The sequence below is a fragment of the Haplochromis burtoni genome, unplaced genomic scaffold (genome assembly GCF_018398535.1).
Source record: "Haplochromis burtoni strain Fernald_Lab_line unplaced genomic scaffold, NCSU_Asbu1 Contig_34, whole genome shotgun sequence".
Lineage (NCBI taxonomy): Eukaryota > Metazoa > Chordata > Actinopteri > Cichliformes > Cichlidae > Haplochromis > Haplochromis burtoni.
In genome coordinates, this window is record NW_024582395.1 from 2129822 (window position 1) to 2140223 (window position 10402).

General features: G+C 39.4%; 1 protein-coding gene across 1 annotated transcript; it reads left to right on the top strand.

The window, feature by feature from the left end:
- The first annotated feature begins 361 nt into the window (after window positions 1-361).
- On the top strand, window positions 362-9718 carry ostf1 (osteoclast stimulating factor 1). The gene is made up of 10 exons (XM_005919069.3): window positions 362-529; window positions 3737-3783; window positions 5162-5212; window positions 5493-5556; window positions 5701-5754; window positions 5997-6104; window positions 6344-6393; window positions 6663-6741; window positions 7410-7508; window positions 8636-9718. Exons 1-10 carry the CDS (start codon window positions 496-498, stop codon window positions 8692-8694), a joined length of 645 nt encoding a protein of 214 aa, XP_005919131.1. The 5' UTR covers window positions 362-495; the 3' UTR covers window positions 8695-9718.
- The last annotated feature ends 684 nt before the right edge of the window (window positions 9719-10402 follow it).

A 10402-nucleotide genomic window follows, 5' to 3' on the forward strand; every position in this document is an offset into this window, starting at 1 on the left:
GACCTGCCCATTGAGGGAAAAAAACATTTGTTTTGTTTTTTATTCATGTTGTTTTCTCTTCTTTAGTCATTTATTACATTATTATACTGATATGTTCGTACTCAAATATTTATTTGCAAAAAAAATGTTTGAAAGTGTTACAACTTAAATCTAAACATGTACAGTTATGAAATAACAATAAAAAAACAAAAATGAATTTTAAGAAAATGTAAATATATTTATACTTAATATATAGTTTATCATTATAATCTATAATATAATCTATAATTTGTTTGTTGTGAAATGTTGAAAACTTGAAAAAAACCGCTGCATTACATCCAAAAGGCAATCGATTGAGCGAGCCACAGGTTGGCGCATGCGCTGAATAACTTTTCCGCGTACTGAGCCGAACTTCCTCATTGAGCGTGCTAACAGCAGAGAACTCGACAGTCTTGCGACGATTGTGACTGAAACAGCACAGCGCGTTTCTTTTCGCTTTATCCGCCAGCCTCACAAATGTCGAAGCCTCCTCCCAAACCAGCCAAGCCAGGTAAGACCAAAACTACGAGGACATGTTGTTTAAACTTAACCTAAACTTGTGACGTGTTTATACGAGGACAACGCACCTTGTTGGCGTTAAACAGTTAATGGGCGGGCGCTCAACACTCCTCCACGGGCTCGGTTTATTTCTGTTGTTTGTCTGTGAAACCTTGTTTAGCTAATAGAAAGACAGGTCTTAAACTTTAATTGGAAGCCGTGTCGCTTTATCGCTAGCCCTGCCAGGACCGCGTTGGAGTTATTGAAAGCGCGTTCTGGCCATTCAATACACTGACGGGGCCATCCAGCTCTTACCAGCAGGCCTCTGTCACTTCCCTATTTCCATCACTCATGCAAAGAGAGCACCGCGAGTCAGTAGCTTTGGGTGAATAGGTGATAAGTCTGCGTGGTCAGTGACATCAGCTCTACTTCCTCCTTGCTCGGATTATTCTGGTAACCTCTTCCCAAACCTTACTTACCAACGTTAGAGCACGTCATAGCGTTTGCATTTACCTACGCACTGTGTCAGTGCAACAGGTGTACACAAGCAGCCTGTGTAGGAAGGAGAGGCGATAGGTAGCTTAATAGGTATCCTTTGTTCAAAGCAATTACACAGATCTCCTGGTGCATGTGTTTGAGGCTAAAAGTGAAACTGTGACTTCTCCCTCAATAAACTCGTAATGCTGTGGCAAGTGTTTTTTGAATTTCTATTTACTAAATAAAGTGTAAAATTTCATCCATCATGGTTGTAAGTACAGCATATGTGCACCTGTGATGAAATTTTAAGGCAGCGTGATGAGAGGGAGGCAGAAAATTGTACTTTAATGTGATAAAAACACCTTTTGATTTATTGTTGTAATCATTTTTGGGCATTTCGTTTGTGCCCATGCTGCACTCTACTGCGCTGGTCTACCCATATTGAAATTGGGTGACTATTAATGTTTTTATGATTTGTAAAACTTTGGGATGTACAGAAAGACATTTAAATGTCCACAATGTCAAATCAAAGCTTTCTAAAGAAAAAAAGTCAATTTCTTTACATCTTCTAGCCAATGGTTTCTGCAGTAGTGTTGGCTAATTGCACCTAGTACACTATTCTCATCTTATGAATTAAATGTGGACGCAGGTAAATGCAGATGTTTGGAGAAAAAAAATCTCCATCTCACAGATGGGGAGAGAAGCATAAAATAACCTTCCTCGTGTGTGAAGTTAAAGGTGGTTTATGTCTACAAACATGCTGACACAGCAAACACAGGCGCATCTCTTTACCCGCATGAAACACAATCTTTTGCGCTCCTCACAGTCCTTGACGAATCAGTCACGATGCCTCACCTGGCTGTAGGTGAGATCACCTGTCGGTGACAGGTGGCAGGCCGGTGGGGCTCGTGCAGGAGTAAATGATCCATCCTGCTAAAGCTATTTTATCCAGATTCAGGATTGGTTTTCTGTAACTTTCCCTTTGGTGGATGTGTTCGGTGGATGTGCTCAGTGTCTGTGCATGAATTGGCTTTGGAGGAAAAAAAAAAAACATTGGCAAGTGTTTGTAGCCATGCGTGACCAAATAGCACCCCAAGGTATGCATTCAGCTTGAACAAGAGCTAGCATGTTTTCTTTTGTTTTTTTTAGTTGGTTGTTTTTTGCACCCACTTAGCCACATTTTTGCAAGAAGGTTATGATTCTGTTTTTAAGGTATGTGCAGTTTAACAGAGGCAGCCCTGTGCAAACTCTGGTTTAGCAGATTAGAACTTTAGATTACGTTGTTAAACTGAGCACTGAACATGACTGAGGGATCACATAACCACCATGACCAGACATGCTTTTTCAGAAGAGCTGCTGCAATAAAGTAAAATGTACAAAAAACCCCACATAACTGGAATTCATTAAAAAGCTCACACAGTAATAGATGAAATATATACTGTCATTGCTTTGCTCATGTTAAGGCACAAATTTTCTTCTTTGTTTATTCGTTAGATTTCTTTTTATCTTATTGTGTGCCCAGGGTTTAAAATGTAGCAAGAATTTAATTGAGTCAGCACAGGCCCTCAGTATGGGTCTGCAAAGCAGACGTGCTTACTGTGTTTGAACAGAGCTGGACTTGTGCGGCAGCTCAGCCCCCGTCAATCTGAGACACCGAGGCAGTGTGTTCACTAAACAAAAATCCTGAGTAACAGCACAGGCAGAGGGGATTTACAGGGTCCAGCGGTTAGGCCTGTGAAGTAAAGAGATCAGGAACGATGCACTCTAACTGGCCTTTGCATTTAAATGTAAGACGGTGAATCAGTCACCTTGTGTTTAGTTGTGGTGAACACCTTTAACATATAACTGTTAGACAGTTGACACTGTGATAATCTTTCAAGTTCAAGCTGAAAGGATTGATAAAATAACCAAATAAAGGCATGATTGAAGATATCAGATATGCACCAATAGTGGGGCGGACGCATATTTTTTTCACTGGGTTTATTATTTAAAGCATATTATTAATGTCTGTCTCCAATTTAAAACAAAAAACGGGTGTGTCAAAATTTTAAAAGGAAGTCCAAATTACACTTATCTACCAGTCGATGCAAATCACAGGAAATTCTTTAACTTTGCAGGAGAGCATATTTATCCTGGTTTTGTTAACCAAAACAGGGTCGCTATAAGGTCGAGTGTAACCAGCTCAGTAGTCTGTTTAGTAAACTTTGTGTCTATGTTGTAAACAACACAGCAGACTATATGTAACCTTACGTTAATGCCCAGAAACGGGCAGTTAGTTGAAATATAAAATGTTTATATCAAGTATTTAAATACGTTTTGAAAGCTTGACCATGGCTGTTCAAGCTTTTGATGTAGTTTAGCAGTCGACTAAAGCCACAGCATAGTAGCAACTCAGCAGCAGAGCTCAACCTCAAGTTTGAGCTACCAGTGGCCCCGAGTGCAGCTACACACAACAACCACTCACACTGTTGATGCTGTTTTTTATGCCTGTTGTACGTGTTGAAATGTCTTTTTGTTTACATAATAGATAATGTCTCACCTTTGATTTGTGCACTTGAGAAAAGAGAGTAGTTTACCACATTAGAAGCTGCCTTCTGCACGCACTCACCTGTATACTCACCGGACTGAAACTAGCTGGGTGTTCTGCGGGGCTTAACCAGGAGTGGTTTCACCTCACTTTTGTTTGTCACAGAGTGCGCACACATATTGTGTCTAACATCTAGTCTGTTTTTGTCTTCACTAGGCCAAGTCAAGGTTTTCAGAGCTTTGTTCACCTTCGACCCACGGACAGTAAGAGTTTTTTCTTTGTTGAGATTAATTCTTTTTCTTTTTACTTTCATAACTTTATTCTGATCATCAATTAATCTTAGTGTTTCTCACAAGGTTAGGATGCTAGGGATGGGGTAATGCCTGAACTGTGTTTCAGCTGGAAATCTACGACATAACCAGAGAATCCTTTTAACCCTATGCCATAACCTGATATGCACCTCCCAGGAAGTGTAACTACACTTTGAGTAAACGCAGCCTGCAATGACTTTGAATGGTGTGGAAGGCTGTGGTGTAGGGTTAAGAGTAGTTTCCACTTAGTTCGTAAGAGGCAGCTAGAAGATGGTGATGATGACGACGCAGGGGAATCAAAACAAAGTCCCAAAATTGGAATATTTGATCATAAAATCTTAATTATACTTAAATATTAGAAGATTTTATTTATACTAATATATCAATACACTCCTCCACTGGTCCTGTCTAGGCTGTCGGCCAAAACAATATTAACAGTACTTCAAACCAGTGGCTCTGGTGGGTGGGCATCAGGAAGGGCCAGTCACATTTCAGTAGGGAGTACCATCCCACCACTCTGCACGCTTCCTGTAGCTCAGAGCAGGTGTCTTGAGCAGAAGGACTGCTGTTTCAAGCTGTAATTCATGATGATGTAGGTGGATTGTATCCATCTCTGTGATAAGATCTCACTGGGGAAGTGGTTAAATGATATCGAGCATGACCACAATGGTAACCTAGACAGGAAGGTAGCAAGTACGTGAAGCTAAATTCGGGAAGGGTGGGGCCAGCTTGTTAGCAATGACTGAACTTTCAAAGTAAGAGTGAAGGGATGAATCACTGGTAAATTAGCATCAGAAGGTGTCATTTTTTTCAGACTTACTAAGAAAAAATAAATAACCTACTAAACATACCATAAAAGGTAATTCTGTTCATGTGGGCATAGCTATGTCCACACGAACAGAACTGAATCAGCTCTTTGGGATTTCCTTAAATGAATGATTGCACATGCATTGAGATACCAAACCTTTCCTCCAAGTAAGCGCTATACATGGGAAACACTTTGGCAGAAGAAGTCTAAACCACCGAATTGCAAACTGAGTTACCAGTTGCTTTCATGGTTTTCATGTGTTGGTCTAGATTTGGTTGCAGAAAAAAAGGGGGAGGCTGCTTAAAATACAACACAAATCTGACATTAGTGTTGAGGTCAGAAAAGTGTGAATGCCACATCCTGGGTCACTGATGGTTATAAATGGCCTGTACTTGTATAGAGCTTTACTTAGTCCCTAAAAACCCCAAAGGCTTCACACTACATTCAGTCATTCACCCATTCACACACACACACATTCACAAACCGGTTATCAACTTGTAACAGTGTCTTTTTATTTTCTAGCCAGATGAGTTATATTTCGAAGAAGGAGACATCTTGTACATCTCTGACACAGTAAGTGGAAACCCTAGAAGCTACATCATGTAACAGCCATCTTTTATTCCACGGTTTTGTTTCCCATCGAGTTTTAATTTAACTTAAGTTTTTCTTCCTCTTTCTGTGGAATCATAATCTTGCTTTCTCTGCATTTTTTTCCTTTTTGTGTTATTACTTTTCCATTTTTACACCTCCCCCCACTTCAGTGTTGTATTGAAGCAGATTAACTTATTGCTTCATTTAGTTATTAGTTTATTTTGGTCTTTTCTTTCTTAACAAATACTTCTCTATTACTTAGAGTGACACTAACTGGTGGAAAGGGACATGTAGAGGAAGAACAGGATTAATTCCAAGTAACTATGGTGAGTACACATCTCAATTTCACAGTTAAATAGCAGATATATTAATGAGTACAGTACTATGCGGTGTAGCTCGTACAAAAACGATAGTTCTGTCCCTTAAGTTAATTTTCCATAATGCACTGATGCCCTTGTTTTGTTTTTCAGTGGCTGAGCAGGCAGAGTCTATCGACAATCCGATGCATGAGGCAGCCAAACGAGGTAGATGGCAATATTTCTACTAGTCTTTATTTGTTGCTCTTAATTCTTGGTTGAGGTGTGGCTGCATTTAGATACAGGAGGGGTTTTTTTTTATCCTAAGACAGTTCTCTTTTGTCTGTCTGTGTGACTGTTATGACAGTGTTTCTGTTCCTGCTGAAAACCTGTACCACTGTTTACATTATTAGTAAAGTTCTCCATTTGACTCTGTGTGTTCGTTGCGTACATACTGGTTATTTAAACAGGCAATCTGAGCTGGCTGAGAGAATGTTTGGACAATAAAGTTGGAATAAACGGGCTGGATAAGGCTGGAAACACTGCCCTCTATTGGGGATGCCATGGGGGACATAAAGGTAAGAGTAAAGTAGTTTTTTGATGTCAGAGATTATGGATCAGCTACTTATTACATTTCAGAAATCTTAAATGTTGACACACACACACACACACACACACACACACACACAGGGAGCTCTGTTTCCAATGAAAAGTTAAGTACAAGAAAATAGGAACTTGTTCTTTGCCCTCCATTGTTTCTCCATTACTGTTAGGTAACATTTAACATGAAATCTCTTCTCTTGTATTTCTGTACCAGATGTGGTGGAGCTTTTGCTCACCCAGCCCAATGTGGAGCTCAACCAGCAGGTGAGGCAGGTTTAAAGTCACATTCAGAAATCAGAATTCAGAAGGTTTGGAAGGAGTGTCAACAGTTTAACGTGTGTAAGGAAACTGATGTTATTCAACACCCAGTTTATCATGCTAGGAAAAACAGAGAAGAAACTGTTGTGGACAAAAAATTGATCAACAAAAAGTTCAGTGTGATGATGTCATGATTTCATCAACCTTGTGTGGTTTGGGTGAAAGTAGATCCTTGTCAGGGTGTTTGCCAGTAACAATCATGTTTTGTGTTTCAGAATAAACTCGGAGATACCCCACTGCACGCTGCCTCCTGGAAGGGTTACTCTGACATAGTGGAAATGCTGCTTAACAAGAGTGAGTATACATCCATGCTGCTTTTTTGTGTTTAAAAGAATACATTGGTCAGCAGGGTCATCTTTGCTGTTTTGCTAGAAACTCTGCAGGGATGGACGGAAAGAAATCTCCTGAAATATTTTATGAAACTCTGAGATGGGAGCGTGCGGCTTCAGTTTGAGTAGACAATAAGTGACTGTGATCCACACATTAAAACAAAGTTTTTCATGAAAACAGGTTTCTTCTTTATCAGTTTTCATTGGCTGTTGTATGTACTATGTACAAATTACACATAAAGAAAAAAAATGCTGCCAGACATTGAAATATACATAGGTAGTTCAAGACAAGGAAACTGCCGTCAAAGTACTGACATTATAGAAACATAACTAAAATTACACATCCTGTTGGGCTGATTTAAAAAAAACAAAAAAAAACAAAACAAAGTAGATCTTACCACTTGAGGGAGGTAATGTGGTATTATTGAAGAAAAAGCCTGCATTTCCTGTTAAATCTACTCCGAGGATCTGGATTACTCATACTCATAATTCTTCAGTTTGTATAACAAATAACGTCTTTTTAATCCAAGCAAAGGTGGGTGGCAAGATAGACTTTCAAGTTAAAAGAAAAATTCTAGCTGCAGACCAGTCTGGATGTCAGGTGAAAATTTATGTTACTTATGTTTGTTTCAGATGCGAGAATAGACATCAGGAATAACGAGAACAAGTTGGCTGTGGACATGGCCACGAATGCCCAGTGTGCGTCGCTTATCAAAAGGAGGCAGGGAGGCCGTAAGTAAAGCTGCCGTTACGGAGCAGCCACACAGCATAACCCACACACACTCACACAATCTCACATTCACACAGTCCCAGAAACTCTCTCTGCTCAGTTAGTGTAAGTTCAGCACCTACCACAAGAGTCACTTGTTGTAGTTACTGAGCTGATCACAGGAAAACTGAACTACAGTCAAGTGAAAAAAGTACACCCTCTTGTAATGACAATAATAATAATAACGGGTGAAAGCAGCACATAGCATATTACATCATGGCACCATTTATTTAACAAAAATGAAGCCAAAGTTTATGTGAAATGCTGTAAAAATTAGGTACATCTTTACTGCTTCTATAGGAATTAGAAGATTCATTGGCAGCCGTGAATGCGCGCAATTGAGAATCAGCAAATGTAACCAATCAAGCAAATTATAAAAGCAGAACTTTTGCACCTTGAAGTTATTGAGGTGACCATCAAATTGTCTGAATACCAAAGTGTTCTAGAGTCAGATGTGAAGATGGCTAAATCTTGGCCCAAATATGGTCATGAAACAGGACAATGATCCAAAACATGGTGGCTAAAAAAACAGGAGAGAATAAAAGGTGTTATAATGGCCCAGTCAAAGTCCAGAAATGCTGTGGCAACTTAAGAGAGCGGCACATAAATAAATGACCTCACTGAACTGAAGCAATGTTGTGAAGAAGAGCGGGCCAAAATTCCTCCCCAACAATGTGGACTGATAAAGTGCCACGCTTTGAGTCACTGTTTTTCAAACACTGCTTCTGTATTTGTGGTTTAATTATGTATTTTTTAAGTTTAAGATATAGTGGCATGGTGTAATAGGCAGTGTTTCTGCTCATACAAGGTTGTATTTACCTTAGAAGCTGGTATGGGTCAGATGGGGTGTAACTTGTTCTATATACACACACACACACACACACACACACACACACACACACACACACACACAAATGGTAGTTACATGCACTGCACACCAAGAGTATTATATATATGTATATTATTATTTTTTTCCCCCCATTCGTCAGTTGAAGAAAGACATGAAGTGTACAGAGATGATGCAGTTACACATAATATGTAAAAATAGTGCAGTATGTTTGTCATTAACTATCCATTTCCTGTGTTGCAGAAACCACCCGCATACACAGCAATGCTGAAGAGTATTTGGACGACGAGGACTCTGACTGAGCTGGCCCCATTAAACCATTGCCTCTGTCTTCCATTGGGTTTGGGGGTCATGATCCTTGCAGAGTCTTATTACAGGACCTAAAGTGGAATTGCTGTGTAACTGTAACTTCATTTTAGTTCAGTTATTTTGTTCAAACACCTCACTCCTCTGCCCTCAGCCTCACTTCAGTGCGAGTCTCTGAGCTTTGAATTAGTGTGTTTTACAGTTGGCCTGCTTTTTCTACCCCGAGTGGATTTCCACATGTGGGGGATTTGTCTTGGAGGATCGATTGTGCACTGTGGGCTGAAGGGCAGAGTATATGTAGTAGCAGAAAAGGGACCAAAACTCTTGGAAACACATTCCAAACATACAGCTTATGTTTAACCTATTAAAGTGCCAATGCAGATTAAACATTGATCTGGTGTGTTTCTACTTAAGTTTTTCAAGCTCCACTTAAATTGCTGAACTACAAACATGAGCAGAAGGAATTGGAAACACATTACCACAACTACAAACCTTTATGTACATTAGGAAGACTATTAAACATGTATTTAGCTCCAACATTTCCCCCCCTAATAGATTTCCCCACATATATTCTCAACACTTAAATTATGCATGCAACCGATGTGCATAAATGGGCTTAATGTGGCCGGAGTATGTGTAAGCATCTCATCTAGCAGTAAACTCACTTGTTGAACTCTATACTGCTTGTGTTTTTATAACATTTCCACCACCGTTAAGAGCCTGCTTTCAGCTCACTGTAATTAAAAATAATATTCCTCATGTAAACTAAACATTACTCTGAACTCTTTCAAGCTTTTGATTTCCATCTTGTGAGCATATTTCTGGTTTTATTGCTGCTTTCCAACAGATTGAGGGGGAAAAAGTGCCTTAAATGTAAATTCATGCGAGTGTTTGCGGTTGTTTTTCTCTTCAGTGTGAACATGTTTGTCTTCAGAGATTATGAATTTCTTAAGAGGACTGTTCAGGATTTCTGTCTGCTCTTTCTTCAATCTCAAATAAAGATTTTTTTTTTTTAACTTATAATGTACACTGAATGGATATTTTTGAAAGCAAATAGAGAAATGTGTCTTGACAGAAGCAGTGCAGTGGGATTATGCACTTACTGACCACTTTATTGGGTACACTTGTTCAGCTTTAACACAGGTATCAAATCCTTCAGTCACATGGCAGCAACTCTGCATGTAGACATGGTCTGTATTCACACTGAGCATCACAACGGGGAAGAAACTTTGAATGTGGCTCAATCATGCAGTTTGGAAAAGTGTGGGGGATAATTTATTGGCCTATCACCAACTGAGCATCATTTAAACACTACAGCCTGTCTAAGTATTATTATTAATAAATTGTTGAACGTTATGTGTACCTGTCTTCTGATGGTTGCTCAACACACTATGTAGTGGAACGGGAGATTCACGTTATGGATCTGCGGCACCAGCTGTACGATATCATCATCTGAAAATGGACCAAAATCTCCGAGGGATGTTTCTGGCAACTTATGAATCACATGATGAATTAGGGCAACTCAGAAGGCAAAAGGGTGTCCAACTACGTACTAGCAAGGCATACTCAAAGTGAGCAGTGAGTGTAATTAACTACTCATAGCCTCTCATCCAAACAAATTCCTCTCATTACTAAATGCACATGTGAAAACATGTAATAAGGTTGTAAACTCTAATAATTATAATAATCCAATAAAGAACATGT